General features: G+C 57.2%; 1 protein-coding gene across 8 annotated transcripts in view; it reads left to right on the top strand.

Annotated features, from left to right (window-relative positions):
* Nucleotides 1-25012, top strand: part of EPS15L1 (epidermal growth factor receptor pathway substrate 15 like 1) — a 97140-nt gene extending 72128 nt beyond the window's left edge. The window contains exons 22-25 of one of the 8 annotated variants that reach the window (XM_042978477.1): nt 4793-4925; nt 7087-7134; nt 19333-19538; nt 24469-25012. In XM_042978477.1, the coding sequence (XP_042834411.1) occupies nt 4793-4925; nt 7087-7134; nt 19333-19538; nt 24469-24615 (534 nt within the window). In that variant the 3' untranslated portion in view covers nt 24616-25012. Of the gene's footprint in view, nt 1-4792; nt 4926-7086; nt 7135-19332; nt 19539-19845; nt 22474-24468 lie in introns of those variants that run through there. The other 7 variants (XM_042978479.1, XM_042978478.1, XM_042978481.1 and 4 more) reach the window with 7 other exon arrangements.
* Nucleotides 25013-27882: the final 2870 nt, after the last annotated feature.

Raw genomic sequence — 27882 nt, 5'->3', positions numbered from 1 at the left:
CCGTCCCCATCCCTGGTCTTACCTCCTAGTGGGGAAGGCTCACAAGCCAGATGGTGGAGAGGGAGCTGGGGAGGGCATCTCGGAGCACGTGGGAGCCGAGCATCCGCAGCGAGGAGTCACTTGCTTCCTGCACGCTGCCCACCCCTACTGGGCAGCCGCCCCCCTCCCCCGCCCGTCCCCGCCGAGCCAGCTCCCGGGGGGCCTGCTGGCTCCAGGTGCACTCAGCCTGAGGGACACACACTTGTCTGGGCACTGAGCACTTGTGGTGAGCCAATGTGTGATTGTGGCACACGGCTTCTGAGAAACCTTTGAGACTCCGTTCGGGTTTTCAGAGAAGCACATTGAGCGTACGTACATCGTCAAGGTAGCAAACCCAGTTTCTGGCCAGAGAGAGGGTGTCTGCTTAGCCATCGGCTGTCACAGGAGGGAGCTCGGAGGTGCTGGTGTAGCTGCCTCTCTCATTGCAGTGCCTGCGGGGAGCAAGCCTCCATGCCTCGTGTGGGAACGCTGGGACTCGGACGGTCAGGATGCTGTCTGGGATTGGCCAGTAGGCCCCAGGACAGGAGATTTGCTTGGACATTTGCCTGTCACTTGGCGGCTGTTACACACGGCCCTCCCTGCTCCTGGAGTGGAGCTGTGCGTCCTTCGCTTTCTCGTCCCTGCTTAATAGGCAGGAAAATCACCTCTTGAAAGCAGAAAACTTGTGCCACACGGTGGCAGCAGTCCCCAAACGAAGGGGCCTGCCTTGCATTCTCCAGCTGTCTGAGCGAGCCCTCTCCCTTTGGGAGGCTGGCCCCAAAGACAGAGGGAGTGAGCCGCCAGTGGCCAGAGCTGAGACAAGGACAAGGGCACAAGAGGTGCCCTTTTGAGAGGTGTCCTCATAGAGGCTGCATGGGCTGGCGGGGGCTGCGCCGGGCGGCCAGTCTGGACGGGCCCTGGGCTTCCCTCTCCTTGTCCTCGTGTCCCTCGATCAGGCCGCACACACACGTGCACTTGTGACTCCAGAGCTGGTGGCCCCTTCCTGTTGGAGGCACTGGCTGGACGGAGCTGGACAGGGCCGTGGAAAATTTGTCTCCAGTGCTCCTTTGTTTTGTTTCCACGCTCCCGTCACCTCCCGGTGTCCTGCCACGCGTCCAGCTGCACACCGAGCCCTAACCTCGTAGGACTCTGTTTTCCCCTTTGGTTCTCTTTCTGTTTTTCAAGAAAAACATCGTGTGTATAAATAAATGCTGAAGGAAATGAAAGTAAAGTGGCGAGAAGGCTTTTTTTTTTTTTTTTTTTTTTTTTTTTTGGCTTCTTGGTTTTGTTTTTTTGTGTGTGTTTTTTACATTGCCAGCTTTTCCCCCTCTGAGTGGGGTGGCAAGGCGATGCACACGGAGCCCTTTCTTGACTCCACCCTAAGTCGAGGTGTCCTCCTCTGCGCGGCGGTGCGGAGGGAAGGTGACCGCCAGAGAGCTGGTTCCAGCACATTCCTTCGGGAGAATCTTCGGGCTTGCTGCTGGCAGGGGAGGTCCTCCCACCCCCCGACCCGCAGAGATGTTTTTAGACCTGTGTTAATCCATCCCCTTGCTTTAAGAACAAATTCTGAGCATCTGAGAGTAAGAACAAGACCTGAACATAATTATTTCACTCCCTCCCCCCATGAAAAAAAGCCATCCGTGCAGTCCTTGGCTGGTCGTCAGGCCCTTTCCAGTCGTTTTTCCAGTGGTTTTTAAAGCTATGCATTTCTATTTAGGGCCGTTTCTTAAAAGGTGAGAGTAGCTTGCTTTAAACCAACTCTTTAAACCGTGAACCCAAACATGTTCCTCTCAGAGGTGCTTTTTATAGTGGCTTTTCTCTTCGTTTTCTTTTTTTTTTTTCTTTCTGAGCACGCTTCACGCTGTGCCAGCCCGGAGAGCCCCTGCCGGCTTTACTGAAACCCTTCTAAAAATAGCGACTTTCCCTGAAGCTGCAGCCTGAGGAGGAACGGGTCGGGTCCCAGAGGAGGGTTCTTGGGAAACCTGGAGTTGTGAAAATTGGGATTCGGAAATGTTGCTCGAGGGCTGTGTGGTGTTAGAAGTGCTGTGGCTCACGGACGTGGTGGGAGTGGGCCTTTATGGGTGGAGCCCTGTCCCACTGGAGGGAGCTCACCAGCTCAGTGGGTTTGAGCACAGAGGGGACAGAGGGACATCCTGGCCTGCAAGTGCCCTCCACCAGCTGGGACCATCCTTATGGCTCGTGGTCCAGGCTGCAGCTCGCGGGCTGGATGGACGGGGACCCATGTACCCGACGCACAGCGGGGTCTCCAGCTGCCACTCCAGAGCTGGTGCATTCCCAACAGTTGGGACGAAGACTGGGGTCCACGTGGGGGGCCTTTGGGCTGGTCATGCCATCTCCCTGCTAAGAAATTGGTTTTGATTCCCGCCTGCCTGTCTCAGGTTGTGCAGAAATCGCATGAGCCTGTGTTTGGTGAATGGCGGGGGCAGGAGCAGAACCCACATGCTCTCCCAGCAACTTTGCCCCCCGACCCCTTACCCCCATTCCCAGACTACAGACTCTAAATAGACCTTGACACTTTGCCTCAACTCTCACGCTGTCGCCCTCCAGGGGCAGGGTCTATGGTTAATGGGAAACGGCAGGAATAAAACATCAGTAGCTGATTGGGCATCCGCAGGTTCCTATGGGCATCTAAAAGAATTTGACCATGGCCACACCCTTGGCATGATCATTTTGCCATCTTGGGCCAGTGTTTTTGGGGTGCCTGTTGGAGCTGTTTACACATGACTTCGTTGCATTTTTGCTGCAGCCCTAGAGCGAGGGCCTGTCATTATGGCCATTTCACGGATGAGGAAGCTGAGGCACCGAGCAGTTGGCTGTGGCAGGGCCGGGCCTCCAGCCCAGGCAGGGCCTCCCAGCCTCCTCCTGACCACTGCACTCTGTAGTGCAGACGTTCCAGAAACTTGAGCTGCAGGACTCCCTGCCTTCTGTTCCTAAAAGGACAGGTGTCCACCGAGTCCAGAACTGGGGGGGCAGTGGCCGCGGAGGGAAGAACCTCCTTGCCCTACCACAGTCCTGCCAGCCCCGTCTGCCCCTCTTGCTCTGAGCTTCCTGGGGGGCTGGCATGGTCTTGGCAGGGGACTGAGTCTTCTTCATTTGACCCCCGTCTTCCTCAGGGCTTTTGCTGTCCCACTGACCCTGCGACCTGTTCTGCCTCTTGGCTGCATCCACCTGTGTCTCTCTGGGCCCGAGGACAGAGCTCGGCCTGGTTCAAGGCCCCAGACCTATCGCAGGGGGTAGGCCGCCGGCAGTGGAGGGCCCTGGCCCCGGAGGCAGATGACGTGGCTTCCTAACTCCCTGACCTCCCTGACACTGAGGTGCTCTGTGGCTGTAGGCTGCATCGCCTCTCTGTGCCTCAGTTTCCCTGTGTGTAAAGTGGAAGCGGTTGTTGGGAAGACGAGAAGATCAGCAAGGAGCCAACATCTCCCACCCTAGAGGTCTCGGAGGGCTGGTAGAGGGGACCAGGATTGCCCAGCAGGATGTCCCTCTCGTTGTGGGCTGGCCACCTCTTCTCCACTGGAGCCTGGTGTCTATGACTGTGCCTGGGGCGGGGGTTGCACGTCATTGTCCCTGTGCTCAGATCCCAGGGGAGGGGGAGCTGTGTGCCATGACTGGATCCCAGAGGAGGGAGGACTCAGGCCCTGTCACCCGAAACCTGCGCTGGCCCATCTGCAGCTCGTCCGTCTGCCGCTGGGGGTTTGTCGTGGCCCGGCACCGTACTGGCACTCTGTGCACGAGCTGCCCACGGAGACGAGTCACGGCCCGCCACAGGGCTGCCCCACCACCTGGGCGGGGGCCCGTGTCTGCACATGGTGACGTGTGTCCTGTGGAGTCCCACCAGGATATCAGGCAGGCACAGTTGGCAGAAAGGGCTCTGGGGGCGGCGGTGAGGCTCGGTCAGTCTCTGAGAACAAGAGGGGATCGGGGTGGATGAGGTAGAGCTTATCCCAGCTGGAGACCCCATGTGCAGCGGGGCGCAAGGAGTTCCAGGGACCGGGGAGTTGTCGAGGGGATGGGGGCGGCCGCAGGGATGAGGTGGAAGAATCGGGCAGTGGGGGGATGCTGCCAAAGTCCCCCTGTACCTTGAAGAGCGCTGTGGAGGCCACCTGTGGGCACTGGGGCTGCAGACTGCTGTGCACCTAGCTGTCCCCTCTACCCCCCTGCCCACCCGTGCATCTGTCTCACTGGGAGGGCGGCTCTGAGTTGCATTTGAGGTGGGGGGTGGGGTGGGGGTGAGAGGAGCCCGGCAGAGGCAGCTGAGCCGGTGCCGGCCGGAGTGGGCGGGGCAGCAGCACCCTCGGGCCACCTGGGGGCGAGGGGGTGCTCAGCCCAGAGGCGGCACACGGAAGGGACTGCAGCTACTGTGAGGGCTTGGGCGGGGCCCATCTCTGAAGCATGAGCAGGAGGCCCAGGGGACCCTGGGGTCAGGAAAGACTCAGTGTCCCTGTGTGGGTAGGATGGTGCGTGTGGCAGGCCACACCCCTCTTGTGACATCAGCCCATCAAGGCACAGGGTGGCTGTCGCCTGCTCTCTGTTCGCTGGCTTGCCCCTCACAGGCCAGAGGACCCTGGCTGTTGAGGGTGGAGGAAAGCAGGGGTCTTGGGAGAGACCCGGGTCCCCGTGGGGCCGTGCCGCAGAGCCCCGGAGGGTTGGGGGCCTCGCCGAGGCTCTCAGTACGTGAGCGTTGGCTGAATGGACATCCGTTGCCTCCGTTTTAACGATTATTTTTGCCTCTCTTTCGTGTCCTCTCTTACAGCCCCCAACTTCTGGTCCTTTCACCTCCTCCTTTGGAGGGGCAGGATTCCCAGATGACCCCTTTAAAAGTAAACAGGACACTCCCGCTCTGCCTCCGAAGAAACCTGCTCCTCCGCGGCCTAAACCGCCCAGCGGTCAGTACGCTTTCTTCTCTCGCAGCGCCCGCCCCCCGTCGCAGGCCGGCGGCGGTAGGGGGACCAGGGGCTTCTCTGTTCACCAGACCAGAGTGGAGCAGATGTCGGGGGCCCCACACTTGGCGCAAGAGGGTCTCCCTACCGCTTAGGCCTGGGTCCGTGCACGGTGTGTGTGCCTGGAGCACGCCTCCCACCCCACCCACCCTCACCCTGTCCTGGGGGCCCCTGGGCTCCAGGCTCAGTGTGGGCCTCCAGGGTGGTCTCCAGAAGGCCCAGGGCTCAGCCCTTGTGGTGGCGTGTGTGGTCAAGATCTGGTGGCCCCTCTGGCTTCCCCCCCCACCCGAGATGTTTTCCAAGTTGGCTGAGGCCTCCCCCTCGATCCAGTGCCTCCCTGCTGGTCAAGGACTCGGCGTGGGGTTTGGGGTGGGGGTCCTTTTGGCCGTGCTTGATGCAAGAGGAGGCAGGTGGCTCCGGGCTCCTTTCTGCTTGGCTCCCGCCTGGTGTCGCTCCCGAAAAGCTCTAAGCAGGGGGCTTCCTGTAGACCTGGCCCGTCCTGGCTGTGGCTGGTGCTGCTGATCTCTCTCTCGGTCCTGCCCCTGGGGCCCCACTCTCAGGAGAGGGCCCAGGTGTCCCCCTGAGGAGGCCGAGGACTCAGAGCTTGTGTGGGGACTCTGTCTCATACGATGGCCACAGGCTGACAGGCCAGGTTGCTGGACTCGAAAGGAGAAAGCTGTTGTTTCGAGTGGCAGAGGGATTCATTGCAGTTTCCTAGCCCCTTCCTCCACCCCTGCTTCCTGTTTTCTTGCTGCCCTGGCTTCAGGCAGTCTCCGCGACGCTGTCCTGAGTGGGTGGCCATAGGAGACCCACACGCTCCCTCGAAACTTGGTCCTGCCTGAGCTAGCTTCTGCCCTTCAGTCCGCCTGGGGCTCCACTCGGCGGCCCGTGGAACTCTCTAGTTACACCTGGTCATTGGTCCCAGGCCCTCCAGTCATCCCACACAAGGTCCACCCGTCAAAGTCTTCCTCCTAGCAGAGGTGAATGGAGGGGAAGTTGTTTTTAAGAGGCCGCCTGCCCTGTCATATCACCTGAGCGAGCTACGGCTTGCTTTCAGGAGGACGGGAGCCCCGCCTGCAGGGCGGCTCTACGGGGACCCTGACAGTCTCCTGATGGAAAGTCGTCAGGCCTCCGTGCCCCACCTGAAAGAAGGGAGCCACAGCATGCGTGCACACGCCTGCATACCCCCCGCCCACGCATGGGTTCACGCTTATGTGCCTCCGTGCGTGCTCACATGCTCACGTGCCGCTCACATGTGCAGACGCGTGTGCACACGTGCACACATTCCCGTGCACCCTCGCCTGTATGTGTTCTCACACAGTGCTCCCAGGCACCTGCATGTGCGTTGCACACGGCACGTTCTCACGCACACACGGGCTCGTACACGGGGGGGGGGGGGGGGGGGGGGGGGGGGCAGGAGGTGTCGGGCCTCAAGGAGATGCTCCAGAACTTCACGCTCAGGGTCTCTTGGAAACTCTTATTTCCGCCTCCTCCCCTTACTTGAACCAGTGCCGGATCTGCGTTTAAACTTGCTCTTCACTGTCCCCTTCCCCCTCGTGTCACCCTCTGCAAAGCCTCTGCGCCCCGTTTGGGCTTCTGCTCGTAGCGCACCGCGGACTTAGAAAGCAGAGAAGCCATCCGCATTTGGGAGAGGTTTGGGCCTGTATTCTGGGGAGTCTCAGGCTGCTTTGCTCTTGGCTTTGGGCCACCGCACCCTTGCTCTGCCGTGGCCGGTGAGGTGCTGGTGCCCCAAATATCCTGTTCATGTCCATAGACCCTCAGGGAGCACTTGTGGGTCTGTTCCCTAGCCAGCTTACCTAGCAAGACCTCCAAGGGAGGACGGGCACCATGATGGTCGTTTCTCAGAAGAGGAAAGGGAAGTGAGAGAGGTCACGTGGGCCACCCACTGTCACCCAGCAGAGTGGCAGCAGGGCCAGCCCTGGACCCAGTGACCTGCCCCCCGTGGGCCTCTCCATCCCTGTCGACAGTTGGAATGAGGTTCAGAGTGCTCTGGAGATTGGTGATGCGTGCTCAGTGTTTGATCTGTAACGGCCGCGACGTACCTGCGTTGAGGTCTAAATGTCTCTCGTCTGATTCTCTTACCTAGAAGCAGTGGCTGATCAGAAAAACTCCGTGCTGTACACACTGCTGGGTGGTAGGTACACACCGTGTGAGCGTTGTCGTTTGAGCGCCTCCAGCGGTGGCTCAGCTGCGATTTCGTACTAACCTCTAACAACACGGAAATTGCCGGCCGTGTAGGTGCACCCCACGCATGACATCTGAACCCAGCAGTCGACACTTTAACGATTGCATCTGGGGCGGGGAGGGGGGGGGGGATGTGCACCCTGACACCACCCCTCCACGTCCACACTGCACAGAGCGAGACCGCATAAGCCCCGGAGCAGTCGGGGGGTTAGCTGGTTATTAGCAGGACAGGTCAGTGGACGAGTCTGGAGCCAGTCCTGCTCAAAGTGTTTGTTATGAGGACAGAGGGCGCGACTCGTGTTTTCTTGGCTGCTTACAACAGGCAGCAGCCAGGGAGATGTCCAAATTTTGTTGTTTTTCTGTTTTTGTTTTTGTTTTTTAAGAAAATGAAGGCCAACCTTTTGAAAGTGAGGGAACAGAATGTGCTTCTCCGCTCTTCTCACTGACCGGGCCTTTTGCCGTGTGGAAAGGCCACCCGGCCGGCATCTGAGGTGGCCACTGCCACCTGGGAACACCACATGGTCACACTCAAGGGCCTTCCCAGCTTGCGGAAGGCCCCCCTGTGGCCCCACCTTGGGGGCAAGGTGAAGTGGGAACCTGGCTGCTGGGGGCCCTGTGGTCCTCGTGAGGGATCCCTGCTCCATGGAGATCCCAAGTGGACAGTCCAGACTGCCTGGCGAGAACGTTTTTTTCCACAAACCAAAACTCACGGCTTCATGCCTGCACTCACAGAAACCAACCTGAAGGCACGGCTCGTCCGTAGTAGGGTCTAGAACTCTGCCAGGTCTCTGCACCTGGAGGTGGCTCTGATATGTGAGGCCACTAGAACCCAGGATGGTAGGTCAGGCTCAGTCCGTGTTTTTGGACATTGGCGCAAGGGCCCAGGGTCACGATCTGGCTCTGCCATCTCCTTGCGGGGCTCTGGGCGAGCGCCTGCTCCTCACCAAGCCTCGGTTTCCCTGACTGAACATGGGACCGACTCTGGCCGAGCAGGGGCCGTGTGGAGAGAGTGCCCTGCACGGTGATGACCCTCGCTGTGATGTGTGTGATGTGTGTCCCCATCCCCTCCCCAGGGTCCCAGGACCAGGACACAGGTCCTCTTCCACAGGCTCCTTTCCCAGAGGCGGACAGAAGCTGGGCCTGAGGCAGCCATGTGCACGCCGGGAGTTACCAAGGGACCCTTTCCCCCACGAGATTGCAGTTTGGCAGAAACCTTTGCAGCTGAAAGAGTCAGAGCATGGGTAGCTGAACTTCAAAGAGGGCTCCAGGGTCCTCTCTGGCGAAGCTCAGCTCTTGTCGCTTGTGCGGGACGGGGTGCACGTTTGGGTCTGAGTCACGCATGGTCTTTTGGGTGCCGTCGCTCGCATGCCGTATCTTGGCAGCATTCCCCTTCTGTGGGAGTTGTTTTTGTTTGTTTTGAAAAGCTCCACTGAGGTTTGACGTGCAGTAAACTCGCGTATTTAAGTGTCAGCCTGTTGCGATCACGGTGGGGGACCGGCCACCTGGGAGCCTCACCGAGGTTCCCTGTGAAAGAGTTCTGATGTCATGTACATGTGACTGGAGCAGCCCACGGCTGGCCATCGGCTTTCACTGCTAAAGATGCAGTTCTGTCTTGACCCGAGCCAGAAAGCGTGCCCTCCGGACCACTGAGAATCACCCTCTGGGACACCTGGAGCTCCAGGGTCCACACTGAGTTCTCTGTGCTCAGAGCTCTTTTCTAGAAAGGTCTGTCAAGGTATTCAGTAAGCAGCAGGTGCCTGTTCTTGGTAGAGAGAATTGGTTTCTTCCAGGCAGATGCAAAACAGACCCCGCTCGCAGCCTCTGAAACCTGTCAGTTAAAGCTGGTGCTCGCACACCTCCCCCAGGTAAACAATGGTGTATTTTCTGCAACGGATCAGAGACCGAGATCAGTCAGAACTCACCGCTGAAGAGTTTCTAGGTAAAAGTTGTTGATTTGCAAAGGGAGAAACAGATTTTTTTTCAAGGGCAGGAAATGGCTGTGTGGGTGTCAGTGATTGGGCCTCCGCACCCCAGCGACAGATAGCGGGATCCTGCCCTCGGCCCCACCCTCCCCACTTCCTGCAAGTGCAGCCCTGCGCCCTGCCCGGCCCCTGCGGCGCCCCCAAGTCACCTTTAACCTCTCCGCAATTTAATTAGCCTTTTATTACTGCTAATGACCTTTTCACCTCCACAGTAAAGCCATGCACATGCCCAGGTTGCCTTTTTTGGTCCCCTCCCACCTGCCCTCAATTCGCCAACCGACACAGGGAAAATGAAATCGCATTTAATCTGAGTCCTGTTTGAGTCAAATGATTAAAAAACAAAACAAAACAAAACAAAAAAGCAGTCCTGTCCCCCCTGGAACGGGAGTCCCCTCCCACAGCTGTGTGTGGACGCCACGCAGGGTGACTGCGGCTTCTTGCTTTGGCCGGTTCTGGCTGCCGCCCACCCACAGGCCAGCCCGCTCACTGGGCGGTCACCCTGCCCGTCCCGGGTGAGCCGCCCGCGGGACTCAGTCGTGGAGGAAGCCCCGAGTTCCTCCACGGCACCAGCCCGTGTGCACGCTCGGCTCTCCACCTGCTCTGACAGGCCAGGCTGAGGCTGAAACCGGGGTGGCCGTCCTTCGCCCGTGTGGGTCCCGGACCTCTTGTTTGTCGCTCGAGATCCACTTTTAAAATGGCTTCTCCAGTTGAGCCGTGCGGTTAGCACCTCAACCTTGAACCTAACTACTTTAATTCCGTTCCCACGATGATTTCAAAGAGATAATTCGGTGGGTACAAGCGAAGTTCTAGAATGGGACAAGAGCGGTTCGCCGCCATCTCAAGAAGCCTGGAAAATTCTGGCACTTGCCGGCCAGCCTGGGTCGGGGTGCTGCAGCGGAGCCGCGGGCGCCCAGCCTGGTGGAGCCCTCCTTTCCCGCTCGCCGTCCCCGCCAGCTGGGGGGGGGGGGGGCGGGGAGGGGACGAGCATCTGTGTCAGGGCTGGGGGTGACGCCCTGGCAGCACGCGCTCGCCAGCAGACCCTGCTCCCCGCAGACAGAGAAACGCCCTTTTCCTCTCAGCCTCGTCCTTGAGAAATGCCTGGAGATGGAGTGTTCTCTGGGGTGCATTTCTGCTCTGCAAAGTCGGCTGAGTTTGAAAATAGAAGCATTTGCCTATCTTAGCACACGCCCACCCTCCTGCACCCCGGAGGAAAGATTGAGTGGGAGTTGAGTGACACAGTTGTCATCTGTAGCTCAGTGGCGTGGGGTCCCGGAGCAGAGGAATCCGAGTTCCTGGGGGGCTGTGGGGCCTCAGGGTGGGGTGTGGGCTTAGGGAGCCTGGACCCCCTGCCCGTCCTGCCACTGACCGTGGGTGTGAATGGATAGGAGCCACTGCCCCGTCCCTGGTCCCCCGCCCCCTTCCCAGCCATCTTGAGGGCTTCATGTGCCTGCTGCCAGGCTTCCCCCAACCCCTTGGTTCCACTTAGAGCGACGTGAAGGAGCCTAGGAAGGTGTGCCCGGTGTGGCCCCTGCTTCTCCACGGTCCCACATCCCCTCATTTCTCGATTCAAAGTACCGAGTCATTCCTTTGCCTTTGCCTTTGTCAGCTGAAAAACAGCATGTGCGTGTGGGGCAGGGGGGAGTCTGGCCATACAGACAGCAAGAGTGGGGGGGTCCCCTGTTCTGCTAAGACTAGACTCACTCCTTCCAAGCTGCCCCCACAGTAGGAGGGAGCTCCTGGGGGGCTGTGCACCTCCAGTGCACGCACGCTTTCTAACCGTCTTTCAGACCCGCCTATGACACTTGTGATTTTGTTAAATGTGGGCACGACGCCTTTCTGCCCGTGCCGAGGTAGCGATTTGGCAGCTTTGGAGCTCCTCTGTAGGGACGAACAGAGATCTGGGCCACCTCGGCCCTGTGGCACAGACCCAGGGCTCCCCCCTGTCTGGCTGCTGCGTAGCCACGAGCGTCTCCCCATCCCCTGCCAGGGCGCCCTGAGCCCCTGGGAGAGGTTGGCGCACGGGGCTGTTCCAGCAGAGTGTGTCGAAGGCGAAATTCAAAGAACAAATGTGATTTTTGCAAAAGCAGAACTATGAGACCTGCAGTCCGTATTGTTTTTGTTGTAAAGACTGATCTGTAATTTGACAGATTGGTAAATTGACTTGTAAGTCGCGAACTCCTCTCCCTGTTTTGGCACAGAACTAAAGTAGCCCCTGTCGGGAGCCTTTTGTTGAAACTTCTTGAAAATCCTCTCTCTCAGTGATACGTGTGTCTTGAGGATCCAAAGAGTGTGGCCACTTTCCTTTCCCCTTTTCTCCTCTCTCTTCTGATGGCGGGTTGACCCCACATCCACGGGGCTCGTCACCCAGCTCAATTCCATGACCTTTGACCACCCCAGACACCGTAGAGGCTGAAAAACATATCAGTTGTGGAGATGCCTGGTGGATAATAGTAAATATTTGTTCAGCTTTTCTCAACAATTCAGTACCAAACCTCATCCTGTTCCCCTCAATGCATTAGGCAGATTTTTCTTAAAATTCAGTAAATATTTTTAGTGGAAAATCTCAACGCTGTGATGGTGGGGACCTCAGATTTTATCTGCCGGGGCTGTGCTACTTGGCACGGCTTTGATCTGCCGGGTTTGCCTTCTCTCACATGTGCATCAGTGAGAGCGAGCACGGCTGGCATCTGCAGGGCTCCTCGCTTGCAAGCCGTTAGTTGGTCCCGAGCGCCGCGGTTGGAGAAATGGGTTTCTTCCCTCCCTCGCCTCCCCCAGGTCCCTCCAGATAGGTGGGGGCCGGAGGAAAAGGCTGAAGTGTGTTGGTTGAAAAGCAGTCTCTTTCAGTCAAAGGTTCCCGAGGGATTATGAATTTGAAGCCTTGTGCTCTGCACGGGCTGCTTTTTTTCTCTCTTTCTCCCCCCTGCCCCGGTGAAGCTGTTTTGCTGAGGGTGGGGCGGGGGGGGGGGCGGGAAGGGAGAAGCTAAGAGTGCCCCCTCCCCAGCCACAGTCCTCCCTTGTGATGTGACAGTCAGAAGCGTGGCAATTGGGTGGGTGCCCGTGCCGTGGAGGGTGAGGGGCAGTCGCCCGAGGGTCCCCTGTTGTATAGGGTGAGGGGCAGCCGTGTGGACGTGTCCCGTGTTGGCATAAATGGCAGTTGTGTGAACGTCCTGTGTTGTGTAGGGTAATAGCTAAGGTGGGGCAGCTGTCCTGACCACAAACCTTTGTTTTTTTCTTTCTTTTCTTTTCTTTCTTTCTTTCTTTTTTTTTTTTTTTTGTTGTTGTTGTTGTGTTTTCTTGTTTTTGTATTTGTCTCTCAGCTCCAGAAACGTAGTTGCATTTTCCAGCTGCGGCCTTGAATCTTACAAATAGAGGCCAGCAAATGTCCAGTTGGGATGAAAAATGCACTCACACTTCGGTGCATTTTTGATATTTTTACCCTTCAGGTTCATCGAGACCCTCAATCACCCAAAACCTCTTCCTCTCCTCCTAAGTAAAGACTTTCAAATAAGGGAATCTACCTCCCATCGAGAGTTTTGAGCGTTCCCGGTTTTCTGTTTGTAGCCCGTCATTTTTCCCATTGGCGGGCCGGGCTCTTGCGGACCCTTCCCGGGCAGCGGTTTCCTGAAAAGCACGTTGGGAAAGGTGTGACAAGGGGGCAGTCCTGATGTCAGAGACTCAGGGGCGCCTGCCCGGGGCCCGGCCGCTTCCCCGATCCCGGGTGCCCAGGGTTCGGGGGGCAAGGGGGGGGCACACACGGCCTTGAAAAGTTAAATAGAATTAAATTTCTACCAGGGTGGAGCCGGCCACTGGTTGGTTTTTTGTTTTTTTTTTTTTAACAGCACACACTGTGGTAAACCATCAGGCTCGTATTGTTTTTGCCGAAGGCAGTCCTGTGTGCGGTTTCGGTGCACCGCTTGGGTAGCTGTTGAAACTGTTGCGGTTTGAAATAAGCCCTACTTTGCCTTTTCTTCAATCTTGCACTCCTCTGTTAATGAGGACTCCTCTGAGGATTGGAGAGTCACCGTGGGCAACATGCCCGCAGCTCCCAGCCCCCGGGGGGTCGTCGCTTGGTGCGTCCTCGCTCACCACCTTCCCTCCGCCAAGGGGTCAGGCGGCGCCCCGCGCAGCCCTCTAGGAGTGGTGACCCCACGCCTCCCAAACGGCATGTGTCGGGAGTCACCCTGGTTAGTTTCTTTTCCAGCCCTTTCTAAAAAATGATTGCCGTTGCCTCCTCTGCACCGTGTTCTAGTCAGCATCTTTCCTTCCTTGTGGCACCTGGAGTCGTGGAAAAGGCAGAAAACGGGTAGTGAGTTGGCTCAGGGGCACGGAGGCAGCTTAGAATGACTTTGTCACGTTCGAGATAAACTACACCTCAGAAAATCGGAAAAACGATTAAGGCGTTAGCAGAAGTGGTTATGTAAAAGCAGGAACTACACCCAGAATGTTTGAAAAGTGCAGCTGCTAAAAATAAATGGGGGTGCAGAGTAGGAAGTTTGGACCGAGGGCAGTCACGGTGTGCGTTTCTTTGCAGAAAGCCTCTGGTCGCCGGCACGGTGTCAGGCCAAGCCAGAGTCGCCACCGAGTTTGCACGTGTCGGGTCCAATAATTCAGCCTCTGCACCCAAGCACAAAAACAGACAACCGAGAAAAAACCGTTTTGTTTCTTTTTTTTTTTTTTCCCCTCTGAAATCAAGAGCAGTTGATGTGCCCTGGTTTCATATTAACACAGTCATGATTTCTAAATAACAACGGTTTCAGCAACGGAGCAAGACCAGGCCCCAGCAGTTTTGATGTGAACGACACTTTTCATCTCCCCGATCACCTCTTTGCTTGTCAGAAACCTCAGCTTGAAATCCTAGTGGGCTGGATTCTGAACCACCACCCCCAAAAGCAATTTAAAAACCACAACAAACCCGAACCAGGGTGGGGAGATGTTCCCAATTTAAAAGAAGGAAAGAGCACAGAGTAGGCGCTGCCTTTGAACATTCGGACCGTTGTGCTCCTCGCACTTGGGGCCGGGCTGGGGTCGGCTGACCCCTTTATCCCCACTCCGCTGTCTGCCCTTGGGAGCAGACCCTGCAAGAAATGCTCCAGGAAGTCAAGCAGCTGGCCACTTGGCTGTGCCGTGCCCTGGTATTTCCAACCTGTCCCCAGCAACTCTGTACTTTTTCCTGTATTAGAATCTTCTTCTTTGGTCCATTGTCATTTTAGTTTTTGACTTGAAAAAAATCAGCCCAAGAGGGCACCAGTGAATATTGGTCTCTCTTGCAGAGGACGGAAGCCAGAACTCTTTTCTAGCTCACCAGAGGGGCTCCCCGAAAGGGCCTCAGGTCCCTCAGGACAGTCCTGTGGCTCTTGTATGGCAGCCCCGGGCCCACGAGGACCCCCACCAGGGCCAGGGAGCGGTATTTACTCGTACCAGCAGTTGCCGAGCCCCACCTGGGAGGAACTGACCCTCGTGTGCTGGGGGCTACACCAGGAAGGATCGGTGCCATGAGAGGGGAACAAGGCAGTTGGAGACCCCACAGGGGAGGAGTGAGCCCTGAGGGAGGGGTCTGCCGGGGAAGGGTGAGGCGAGAGAGACTGGCTGGGCAGGATGGACGGTACAGGTGGTTAGGACAGTGGAAGTGGCAATGGGAAAGAGGCTGGGAGTGGCCATGCCACGAGGACCGTGCATACTGGGTTAGCATCCTGTCCTCATGCAACCTGAGCCTGTGTCCCCAACCCTCAGGATGCTGTCCCCCAGGGCACCCCTGCCTGTGGCCTTAGGGGTCCTTGCATATACTGGGTCAGTGTGTAGATGAGGGCCAGTCTTCCTGGTGTCCAGGAGCCCCCGGAGCGGGCTTCACTCAGGAGCACGTGTGTCTCCCCACGCTCAGGCCTCGGCTGCTGCTGCTGCATGGGCTTTGGAAGGCGAGGTGGAGTCTGCCTCCTGGTACACTCCACAGGGGGATCTTCTGGGGCTGTGCGTCTTCTCTCGGGGGCGGCCCCTGACTTGTGCTCCACGCTGGGAAAGGAGAGCTTGAGGAGGGGGGATGGGCGGGTGCCTGTGAAGCCGTCCAAGGCGAAGGTGCCCTTGTCCGGAGGCTGCAGGTGCCACCGTGCTGCACACAGGGCTTCTGAGTGGCTGCATCAGAGCAGAGAGCTGCAGCCAAGGGTCCTCGGTTTTCTTGTGGGGGCCCCGGGGGGCTCCAGTCTCCCAGAAGGGCCTGATCGCATGGCAGGAAGAAGTGAGTGCTTACCGCCTGCTTGCTGTCCGAGCTCCGTGCCTGCTCCACATCAGGGGCGGGTGCGCTTTTCCCCGTGAAAGGCCAGAGAGTCAGTGTTCATCCCCCGCAGGCCTCACGTTATTCTAGCAGCCACAGAGGACACAGGATCGAGTCGGCACAGCGTGTTGGCACTGGCATACCTGAAAAGCTTGGTTTACAGAAGCAGGCAGCCCTGTCGTGGGTGGATCCCTCCTCTTGGTCACTGCTCTGGCAGCCACACGGGGTGGGCCCCTCACGACCCCCACGTGAGTGTGTTCGGGCTGCCGTAGCAGGACCACAGGCTGGGCGGCCTAACGGAAATGTACCACCGTCCCACTGCCCTGGGGGCTAGGGGTCCAAGGTCAAGGTGCCGAAAGGCTTGGCTGGTTCCTTCTGAGGCCTCTCTCCTTGGCTGGTAGCTGGTGATCCTCTCCTCGTGTCTTCACGTCACATCATCTTCTCTCTGTGGACGTGTGTGTCCTAATCCCCTTTTCTTATAAAGTCACCCGTATGGGACAGGGGCCCCCCCACAGGACCTCATTTTAGTGTAATCACCTCTTCCAAGACCCCATCTCCAAATACAGTCACGTTCTTAGGCGCTGGGGGTGGGCACAACATAACGAACTTGTGGGGGCTGCAGTTCGGCCCGTAACAACCCCTTTTCATGGAGTAGGAGACTAAGGCTGAGGACAGGGTCGAGGGGTGGCTGCTGTGCTACCCCCCGTCTCCCAGGGGTAGGTCTGGCCTGCCCCAGGGCTGGGCTGGAAGAGTTGAGCACAGGGCACAGGAGTTCCCCCGAGAGGACAGTAGCAACTGAGTCGGGAGTGCATCCTGGGCAGAGGGACCAGCCAGAAAAAAACCCCGCATTGGGGGGGTTCCCAGGAAAGGAGGTGCCACTCGAGCCCTGGAGGGGTGGCAGGCAATGCGGTTGGGGAGACTTTGGCATGGGTTGCAGGGCCTTCGGGAGTCACCGCGCGATGGGAGAAGCATAGGCCTGGGGTGGGGCTGGGGGTACAGCGGGACCTGTACAGTCGAAAGCTCCATTCAGCGAGGGTGTAAAGCATCAGGCCCTACGATAGCATCAGGACACAGCAGCGGACAGCGGGGCCCTAGCCCCAGGGAGCTTATGTTGTGTTGAGAGAGAGCAAAAATACACACGTGACGTAATGACAGAAGGTAACGGGCCGCAGAACAGTAGATGGGGAGGCATCTCGGCCAGAAGTGGGGAGGGGCAGCCTCTGGCTCTGCAAGAGGAAGGGTTTCCCAGGCCTGGGGACAGCAGGCACAAAGGACTCAGCTGGGCGGGGCTGGTGGGTATTCCTAGAGCAGCAGGGAGCCTTCGGGAGATCTCAGCAGGGTGGGGATCAGCTCGATGTTAAAAAGCCAAAAGCCGTTTTGCTGGATGAGGATGGCCTATGGGGCAGGAAGCTGGGAGGGGGAGCGACCAGTGAGGTGAGCGGTTCCCAGGGACCCAGGAGAGAGGAGAGCTGCTTGCTCGGGCGGTAGCTGCAAAGAGAAATAGGGCATCTCCGGGTGGTGTGGGCATGCCCACCCTTCCTCCTGCTTGGGGTGCCCCTGGAGTATGTCTGCCCCCCACTGTTCTCAGGTGGACAGCCTGGAGTTTGCAAGCTGCTGGGCCGGCCTCACCTGACAGCTCTCTCCCCCTAGTCTGGGGACCAGGGAGGCCTTGACTCACCCGTTGGCTCATCCCTCAGAGCAGGGAGCAGGCCGGCCATGCACGGCAGCCGTGTTGGGGGGGTTGGGGGGGGGGCGGTTCTTCGAGGCCAGCAGGACAAGCCAGGGAGCTGTGGCAAGCACCCAGAACACCCTGCTCCCTGCAGCCCTGTGGCGCAGAGGTCCAGGAGGAGGGTTAGGGTTAGGGAGAGCTGATGTCAGGGGGGATGGCACCCGCAGCAGCACTTGGTGCCGGAGGGACAGCTTGAAGATCTGGGCTCTGTCGTGGACGGGGGAGGAGCCCCCAGTGGTAGAGTCGCAGCCAGTATAGAATGTGGGGGGGGGAACCCCCAGGCCTTCTCTCTGGCAAGTCACTTGCTATGGGAGAGGGAGGTCCTAATTCCTGCTGCACGGACTCTGCACTACCCTTCTGGGGAGTGACCCGTCCGGTCCCGTAACCCATGCCAGCGGCACACCCGGGGCTTTGGCAAAGGCTCTCTGTGGGGGCTCCTTCTTCTAGCTCATAGGGCCCGCCCACCGTCGGGCCCTGCGTCTGCCTATGAATTGATTTGAGGCCACTGGGAGAGGTGGGCTGATGCGCCAGCCTGCCCCCTCCCCGCTTCTTGGTCCGCCTGAGTCCTACTGGTACTGCCTGGGGCGGGCGGTGTGACCGAGAAGGGCAGAACCCACTGCGGTGCAGGATGCCAGGGTGGCCTCGGGGGTGGGGGGCCAGACCCCACTGCTCCCAGGGGCACCACGCCTCAGCCGTCTCATCTGAGCCCCGCCTCTATTCCTGCTTCACACGTAGGAAACCGGCCGGCTGGGGCTGAGGTGCTTGTCCTTGGTGAGGTCTTGACACTGAAAGAAGCAGAGGCAGGCCGTGGCCGCAGAGCTCTTAGGGACACCTCAGGGCCTTTCGAAATGTAGCCCGAGCAGCAGCATGGAGAGGATAGTTTTGAGAGCTGGGCCTGAAGATGGGCGGGTGGGCGGTCTCTGTAGCTGGCAGGTGATGCGGCAGAGGCTGGCTGGGTGAGGAAGGCGGGTGTCCCAGGCTCAGGTGCTGCATGGGGGCACCTGAGATGCCACTCGGGGCTGGAGGCATTTTCTGGATGTGCAGCTAGATGTCCAAGGTCATATGTGCGATGTGGCCCTTGGCTTTTAGGTTCTCTGTGCACATTAGTTTTGAAATTGCAAGAGTAAACGTAAACAGCTGGATGGACAAATTGGAATTATGTTAAGTGCCCTCTAGTCTGTAGCCTGGGGCTTGGACGCAGACCTGCTTGGACTGAATTAAACACCTCACTCTGGGCGCCCCGACCCCCCTGGCCTGCCATCGGGCAAAGGAGTGGCGTTAGGCAGGGACCCGGCCTACAAAACGGGCAGATCCTGGAGGCTCATCAAGTGTTGCTAGGCAGGCCTGGGGAGGCCCCTGGTTCCTAGTGGAATATTCTAGCACGCTGGCAGGACTTGTTAGGAGAAGCTGCCTGCCCTCAAGCCACAGCCCCTAGCGTGATCTCAGGGCCTCAGTTGTCTCTAACTCTAAGCATGTGTATCCCACACTCATCCCGTAGCGATCTGCCTTGCCAGGACCCAGGCATCCTAGAGCCACCCTCGCAGCAAGAACCCAGAAAGGCCCAAATCCTGCCCGTTGGAGCCACCAGCACCAAAGGGCAGAAGTGGGAGCTGAAAGCAAATCTAAATCTCAGGATAGCAGAGGGGGTTTGTCTGGTGAGCCTCACAACTAATGCTAACTCTGTACCATGTTGTGAAACCAATTCCCCCTTTTAATTGCAAATACCCCCCCCCTTTTTTTGTTAGAAGTTTTACAGTGTATTTTTCTGCTCAGCCATGACTTTCCGTGTGATAAGTAAATGTGTTGCCACACTAAAATGAGTCACTTTGAAACATGCCTGCGAGTTCGCTTGTTAAAGACAGTAAATTTTAGCTGTGTGGGGCGGGGAAGGGAGGGGGTTGTCTGAAGTGGTTTTCTTGTATTTGCCCGCAAACCCGTTAAGCCTCTGGGATAAGGTGAGCATAAAGCGAGATCCACCCCGGATTCCCCGGGATCTGTCCCACCACTGAGCGGCATTCCAGCCCTTTCCAAAGAGGGAGAGGGTGTCTCCGTGAGCGCGTGCCGGCCTCCTCGGTCAGGACTCTGTTCTGTCCGTGGTCAGTAACTTGTATTTCTTTTTTTTTTCTCCCCCCTTTTTTTTTTTTTTTTTCTTTTTTCTCCTAAACTTTCCAGGTAAAAGTACACCTGTAAGCCAGCTTGGTTCTGCAGACTTTCCCGAGCCCCCCGATCCATTCCAGCCACTCGGGGCTGACAGCAGTGACCCGTTCCAAAATAAAAAGGGGTTTGGGGACCCGTTTAGTGGAAAAGATCCATTTGCTCCCTCCTCTTCAGCTAAACCTTCTAAAGCCTCTTCCTTGGGCTTTGCAGACTTCACCTCTGTAAGTTGAGCTTCCTCTGCGCCACCCCCCACCCCCAACCCTCCGCTTGCAGCTTCTTTGGGGTTGTTTTTTTGTCTCTTTCCAAAGGCAAACTTGGCTTATGTCCCCCGGTACCTCAGTGCTCTCACTTGTGTTATTTATTCTGTACTACTGCTCTCTGTAAGAAAAACAGTTTCTCAATAAAACAAAAAAAAAGAGCTACAGTTTGGATACTCTGTGATAAGGGCATGCTTTCTTCCAGCGGGGTGGCCAAACAGGCCCGTTTCTGTCCTTCCTGGTTAGACTCTGTGTTATTTCTGTTGCCCAGAGGCTGTTGTGTTCAGGGACTCTTGGCAGCTGAGGTGTCGCACGCTTCCGAAGTCTGAAAACAAGACGCCAGAGGTTTCGTTAGGGTGTCGCTGCCCCCAGAAGGGTCTCCGTTGCCAGAGTTGTGATGGGCCTGCCCCAGTGCATTTGGAGCCCGCCCCGTCCTCGTGAGGACGGATGGACCCAGGCAGGACCCGCAAAGGAAGAGCCGTTTGATTTCTCCGCGCTTATTTAAGTTACCAGCTACAAGGCACAGAGAAGTCCAGCCCAGAACAACTGCCCTGACGCCCTTTCCCTTTGCCAAAACTAAACCAAAACCAAAACCCTCCCGGAGCCAGTTAGCAAAGCTAAGTGCCTTTTCAGAAGCTAATCCTGGGATTTCTGAAAGCCTGGCTTTGTTTCTCGGAGCGGAGCGCAAGAAAAGATTCCAGGTTGTAAAACGCTGTCCCTCCAGGCTGTTTTCAGTACCTTCCTGGGTACCGAGAATCTTGTTCTCCGAGAGCTTCAGATGTTGTCTTCCCAGAACTGGTTTCACGGTCTGTCTGTCGCGCACTGTTTGTTTTTGAAAAGGTTTTCTTCATTCGAATTTGCAAAGTACTTTTGTTTCCTGGCTAGGGGTGGAGACGCATGACCTAATAGACCTCCTGGTCCCAGACTCTCTGTCCTAACACAGGCTGTGCCCTGTCAGTGCCCAGTGAGTGCCTGATTCGCTTCAGATCCACCTCGTGCACAGCTAGCCATCCTGTGGCGTTACCGAAATCGCCCGAGATGCCGACACGTTCTCGGCTCTTGGCGACCTATAAATATTTTACGACTGCCCTTAGCTGAATTTTGTTGACAGCCAGTGCACACTGTGGATGTATACAAATGGCAACATTATTAATAAAAGCCCAAAACAAAACCCGCTTTATCTACAGTTTCTTGAATAGTACCACATTTGTATTTTGGTGGGGAAAAAAAAAAATGTTAAACGCTGATGAGAAAAATAGAGCTGTTCACGCATGATTCGGGTACTCTGTTTTGGGTAGGGAAGAGGGGTAAGTAGATGTGATTGGCAATTGGGAGAAACGACTGTTCTCTTTCTGAAATGCATGGTTCTGGTTCTGTGACCCCCACCCCCCACCTGATGGCTGGTTTGGGGAAAATATTAAAAAAAAAAAAAAATCTGAGGTTTCAAGCTGTCATTTGGCCCAACATTTTTGGTCATTCCAGAAACATCCCTGGTATTTGATCATTCTCGTTTCCAGGTGGGGGATCAGGTTCCACCGTTTGCAGCCCTGCTGTTCTTTGTTTGAAATCGCCTTTCCCGCTTCAGATGCCCCAGTTTTTCCAGAGGAAATGACCCGACAGTGGGATTTGGCCACTCTGCTGGGATGGAGTGTGGGGAGAGGCAGGCAGGACACCTGACTGGTTTGGTTTGTCCCCTTCGGTCCTACTATAGTCCCAAGATGGTCAACCTGTCCCACCTTGGGGCACTCAGGATGTCTTTGCGTTTTCATGGCATCCAGGGATGCAGCCCATTGGCCACTGGTTTCTGGTTCCCTGGACCTTGAAGATCTGGGCCAACTCAAAACAGGGCCAGAGTCAGTTCCTCCGGTTTGTGTATTTCAGCTTCCCCAAGTAAACGCTGACAGGTCTCTTCCTGCCCAGTCACTGGCACCGTGACTCTTTCAGCTCGGATGTTCTAAGAGTGGCACCGAGATGCCCTGTTCCCCACACAGAAGCCTCTGGGTCCGCACTGGAGCTCAGTTACGCCGATGTCACTGCGCGTGCCGTCCCCCGTTGGCGCCCTGGCTCTGCCACTCTGGAAGCCTCTAATTTATGAGCCCCGAGTTTCCATCAATGGGTTACTTGTCCTTGGAGCTGTTCATGGGAAACGTCTCCAAGATTTCTTTCAAAACAAGACTTTCTGTCTCAGGCAAATGTGTTTATTAGGAAGTAGCATTTATAGGTTAGCAAAATGGCTCTTTTTTCCAGAAGTGCAGAGCAGCTATCAGATCGGTGCGCCGTGCACCCTCAACCGAGTTGGATGCGATTCTCACGGTGGCAGCAGTGAGCCAGCGGGAGGTGGCTGCAGGCGTCCCGCGCATGGCACGGTACAGGCTCTGTCACACGCCTCGGGCCCCGGGGAGGAACGGTCCCGGGTGCCTTGTGTGCGGAGCCGTCTGGACCCCGGATTTCTGCCGAGAGGCTGCTGAAGTAAAACTGCTAAGTGTCCGCCTCGAGATGTCGAGGGAGGGCAGCAACCTGTGCCCCACTGTCTCTGCTCCAGGACGGCGCAGGGGTGAAGCGGGAGTCAGCTGCCGTTGATGGAGTGGCGGCCGCATCTGCAGGTGCTCCAGGTTCTGGCCTTCACGACGCGGGCAGGTCAGAGGACCGGGGTCCACTGGGACCCGGAGAGAATTTTCTGCTGACATGAGGCCCAGAGGGAGCCACAAGGAACCCTCTTCCTCCGGTGTTCTCTCGGAAACGATGGTCCAGCCTGCTTCTCAAGTGCGCACAAACCATATGCTTGGTTCGAGTCTCCATAGAGGATCCTGAAGCTGGCCCCAACCCAGTCCGCTCTGAAGGCCTCTGGAATGTTCCTGTCAGCACATCTAATTTGAAAATGGAGACCCCTTGAGCAGGAGGCGTTGTGGTGACACCCTAAGACTCTGGGGCTGGGCGGGAATCATGGTGTGGCTGTGTGGCCTCAGCCGATACTTGACCCCTCCTGGCCTTGCTTCCAGGCTGTGGCTGGATCACCCTGGCCGTTGCCTGTCAGCCCCCACCCACCCCCTCCTCTGAGCTGACAGAGGACAAGGTCCCTGTCAACCATGCTGCCATTTCTGCCAGCATTTGTTGTTTTTTCCTTGTTTTTCTCCTGATGAGGTATGGGAAAATTCCCCAGAGTGCGGGGGTGGGGGATTTCTGTGACGGGCAGTGGAAACAGGGGTGGGGACCAGATTTCAGGGAGTCCTACCTGGAGACTCATCACCCCCTGAACGCTTTTCTGGGTAGCTTCTTTGAGAAAGTCAGACTTAGCCTTTCTTCCTGGGGACGGCTCTTTTTCATGCTGACCCCACACTTGTCCCCACCTGACTCCCAAGGCCAGACGGAGGGAGGCTGCCTCTCCTGTCCCACCTCTTTCTCCAGGCCTCATGTGGTCCAGACCAGGCTTCCTCCACCGCCCCTCCCCCACTCTGGTGCACAAGCCCTTGGAAGTCTAGCCCCTCCCACCCCATGCTCTGTTCTGGCAACGTCAGGGTTGGCTGGTAACCCCCACCCCGGCAAAAGCCACACTCACGAAGGTGCCCTGTAGCCCCAACCCTGCAGCTGTGGCTGACCGCCCCTGCCCCGCCTCCACCCAGACCCAGAGAGAAAGTCCAGCGTGCTGCGGGCCAGAGCTCCCTGCTGTCCCCAGGCCTCCGTGTCCCCACCTGTCGGACGAGCTCACCCCCCAGTTGCCACTCAGGCTCAGTACATGTGTGAAGAGGTAGCCGCGAATTTCTTTTGTGCTTCCTTCCCCAGTGCTCCCCCTGGGGTCTGTATGGGCCTCCTCGAAGCCCGTGTCAGATTGGGATTGTCTGTATGCCTGTTCCCGAGGGCCACCTTTCCAAGGGCCGGCCTGCCTGTTTCTTTGGTGTCGTCCAGCACCTAGTGAAGAGCCGGCAGAGCGGGTGCAGAGAAGAGACATGGGAAGGGCCCCAAGTCTGCGTTGGGGCATGTGACGGGGGTCTTGGGGGGAGCCAGCGACCCACGCCACGGGAAGAGCGTGTGAGATCTAGCTTTGCTTTTCTTGCCAGAAAGCTAAGGTGAAACCACCCATCTTGGTATCAGAACGGTTTCCTCTGCTGCTGAAAAAAATTTTTTTTTGAATTGAAACTTTTGGAAAAGGACCTCAAGAACTCCTGGACCGATTGGCTGCTGTAAATGTTCAAGTACAGAGTGGCGCTTAGCAGGCCCACAGCTCCCCGGACCGTGGCCGGGGTAGAGATGCCGCGTTTCAAGACAGTCGTCTGTGCACATGTGAAGCCCAGAGCCCCGTGCACGTGCCAGAACTCTCCAGTCTCGGCGTCTTCCGCCCACTGGTGTCATCGGCCCGTCATCGAGGCCCGGGCCTTGTAGGTTCGCTGTTTGAGCTCCTCAGTTCAGACCTCTGCTCCACCGCCGTTTTCAGAGACGCCTGAGAGGAGGCCACGCGGAGGCTCCTCCTTCACACCCCCGTTGAAGCCTCATAGACCCCGACCCCGGGGAGTTGCAGGAAATCTCTCTGTGTCCCCAAACTGACGCCTCGCGTTGCCTGCCTTGGTTTCCTGCGGGCAGGGCGACTAGTTTCTCTGAGGTCCCAGGTGGCAGTTCAAGTCAGACTGTTTCTCAGTGCATGTGACCCTGGGTCAGGACCCGGGGGCGTGCGTGTCCCCTCCCCGCTCCCGACCGAGACACGGGCTTCTTTGGCTTCTGCCGGTTTTCACGTGCACGCCACGCGGCCCCCGTCCCCCCCCCCCCCCAGCGCACCCCAGCATTGCATTCTCCTGCACCCCGACAGCGCGCGCGGCAGGCGCCCTCCTCGCCCCCCCCCCACCCCCAAGTGGCGGCTCGCAGCTTCCGGGCCGAGTAACCCCACCTCCATTTTCCTTTGCAGTTTGGCAATGAGGAGCAGCAACTCGCGTGGGCCAAGCGGGAGAGCGAGAAGGCGGAGCAGGAGAGGCTGGCGCGGCTGCGGCGGCAGGAGCAGGAGGACCTGGAGCTGGCCATCGCGCTCAGCAAGGCTGACATGCCCGCCGCCTAGGCGCCCGGCCCCGGCCACCGGCGCGGGCGGGACGGCCGCGGGGGCGCTGGTGCAAAAGGAGAAAGCTCGAGTCTGTCTGTACGCACGCACGCACGCACGCACAGTGGCCCCCGTTTCACGTGGTGACGCGTGGCCGCCACTGTTCCGCCAAGGACTCGCGGGTCAGAGGGCCTCGGGCTCGGGGGGCTCACCTGTGCCGTGACGTCCCTGTTGAGCGGCGGCACCCGGTTCTCCCTCCGCCCGGAGCACAGGACCGTGACTCCCGGCCTTTCGTCTCCTGCTCGCGCCGGCGCCGGGGCGCCCCCACCCGACGCCTCCCCGACCCCCCCTTCTGAGACAGACATCTGGGCGGTGTCCGCATCCGTTGTATAAAATTCAGTTCGAATGGTTAATATAAAGTATTTTAATACAAAACACAATCTTTCTTTCCCTTTCATTGAAATGTTCTCTTCCTGGCTTTAACGTTCACACGTGGTATCCCAGAGGGAAACCAGCCCCGCGGTGGGCGGAAAACCAGATGGAAGGTTCCTGTGTGAATCCTAAGCGCTTGAGTGGCTTCTAGGGCCACAAAGCCCATTTGGGACGTTTTCAGGGTCGCCCTGGCTCCCCAGGGTCATTGTCACTAGAGGGGGCGGTGCTTTGTCAAGGCCCCGCAATTTGAAAAAAAGAGCCCTGTGCCACATTCGCTGAGGCCTGGTCTCCATCGGGGGTGAGGCCGCTGGGCAGTCCGAAACCCGTAGTCAGAATCGGGAAACAGGACAGTTTCCCCCTAGGATGCAGCTGTGTTCCCCTAGAACGTTCCGGAAGCTTGGATGTAACTCTTGACAGGACGACCTCAGGAGTTGCTGAAGATATTGCAGATCTGCCCCCTGCTTTGCTTCTCGCTGTCTCCAGGGAGACGAGACACCCCCCCCCTCCCCACCCCCCACCAACTTCTTTCAGATAAAGATGATAATAACTTTCGAATCTGAGCGGCCTGAGCATAGCCTGGGAAGAGCCTTTATCCAGAGAAAATGCAGCAGAGAACCTCTGACCCCCAAACCACGCAGGTTCGGAAGGGGACGAGATGGGAGTGTCAGGATCAACCATTCCGGGAAATCTCAGGGGACCCAGCCCCAGCCCCTTCTGGTAGGGTCGGATTCTAAGACCCTTCTTTGGAAAAGTTCCTTTTCGGTGTTTGTTGTGTATCTCTGGGCCAAGGTCTCTGCCTGCTCCCCTTCCCCAGCCAAGGCAGGGCCGCTCACCCCCCCCCCCCCCCCCGCCTGCTGCTTCTCAGCCCCCCTGCCCCCCAATGCACATGCTTTATCACCTCCAGGGAATCATTCTCACAGACATATTTATTTGCTTGTTCTTACGTTTTAGTAAACTTTACTTCTTAGACCCAGTTTCAGATTTGCAGAAAAATCACAAAGATAATGCAAAGGGGTTCCCATAAACCCCTAACAAATTCCCCTGTTTTTAACCTCTTGTACTCATAATGGTACATTTGTTAGAACTAATGAACCAATATTGGGAAATTAAATCTCCCTTTTCCAGCTTATGGACGAGGGGCCCCTGGGGTCCTGGAGGGTGTGGGATTCCCTGGTGCCCAGGAGACCACCTGGCTTCTCTGTCCTTGGCAGTGACGTGGGTCTGGGGCCTCGCACGAAGCCTGTGGGCTTCCTGACCTCTGAGGGGCGTGCCCCCCATCCTCTCTGGAAGAGCCAGCAGCTTCCAGAATGTGGTTGGAGGCGATTCCTCAGGCTTCCTCCCCTCAGGTGGCAGTCACCGTGTCACTGCTCCCCAAGGTGGTCACAGCTCCGCACGTGAGCATGAGGTGAAACCCTCTCCGTGTTTGCAATGATTCAGCTTCCATCATTTTGTTTCAGCCTCAGAGCCACCTGGCAGGCGAGGCAAGGCGACCGTGCATTTTCCTGGTGGGAAAACCAAGGCTCCGCGTCTTGTAGTCATTTGCCCGGAGCCTCAAAGCCCCAAAGCGCCGGTGGCTCAGCATTTTGCCGGTCTTGGAAAAGGTTTGTTTCTTCTTGCCCCGCTGCTTTTTTACGTATCCACTGCACCTAGAAAAGGCACAGAAAGAGTCTCTTTACGTCTTAGAAATGGAGGACCGTGCACTGAATTAGGAGCTCTTACCCAGGGAGGTGCGATGGGCTTTAGGGAATCCTCGAACCCCTGAGGTTGTGTTTGTGTATTTTTCTTGTTTATGTGGAGGGTGTCCATGATGTTTTTATTTGGTTGTTAAAGGTTACCAGACACCCCGCCCCCCAAAAAACGGTTATGAGCCAGTGTTAAGTCCCATTTCCTTTCTCCCCAGCCTCCCCCCCGCACTCAGGGATGCTCCTACACAGACACACAAAATCAGCCTCCAATCCACCGATCCCTCCCCGCTCCCACGGGCTCGCTCTGCCTCTTCCTCGGCAGGGAACACGCACACCCTTTCCTAAAACACAGAGTATCCAGTTTGAAAGCATTTATTATGAGCATCTCCAAACATAGTAGCGGCGAGAAGAGCACAGTAAACCCCCGCATACGCGTCGCCCGGTGTCCGATCCCTTTGCAGCCAGGCCTTAAGGCAGTTCGGTCACGGCATCATTTCGTCCTTCCCCATCCAAGTACGCGTCGCTCAGAAAGGCGGGCGCCTTCTCACGCAGCCACCAGGCCACGATCACGCCTAAAGCTAAGGGTCATACCCTCCCTCCATCCAATCACATCCTGCATGTGAACGGCAGCACCTTTGATTTCGCAACATCACTGATGTGCGGCCCGATGGCCGGAAGCCTTTGTCCCCTTAGCAGGTGCCCCGCTCTGTTTAGGCTCCCACCTGTGCTGGCTGCTTCCCCACCTCCTCACCGTCCAGCCACCCAGCCCCGGCTGCCGCGGGACCGGCACCCAAGGGTCCAGGATACCCGGTCCGAGCCGCCTCCTGCAAAAGGCTGGCCGATTATCTGCCACTGAAATGAAATTGCATCTTCAAAGCCCGTTTCATTTAAAAGGACATCCTAGTCCTGGAACAGTTGTGGAAAGCTATTTTTAAAACAGGAAGCGTCTGAGAAACAAAGAACCTGCCTCTTGAAATAATGGAGTAAATATTTCTGCCGCCTTATCAGATCTGGTTCCTTTTGAAACATGGTACTTTTGTTGCTGTTTTTTTTTTCCCCAAATTTTCCCCAGTAAAAGTTACCAGGAGCTGTACAAATTGTATCATGAGCTGTTGTTGGAAAAACATAAAGGGAAATGTGATCCTTATCACAGACTTATTCCAGAGAAATT

Source organism: Panthera tigris, chromosome A2 (assembly GCF_018350195.1).
Source record: "Panthera tigris isolate Pti1 chromosome A2, P.tigris_Pti1_mat1.1, whole genome shotgun sequence".
In the NCBI taxonomy this organism is placed as follows: Eukaryota; Metazoa; Chordata; class Mammalia; order Carnivora; family Felidae; genus Panthera; species Panthera tigris.
Note: the sequence above shows the minus strand (reverse complement) of the source record. Positions and strands in the feature narration are given on the sequence as shown.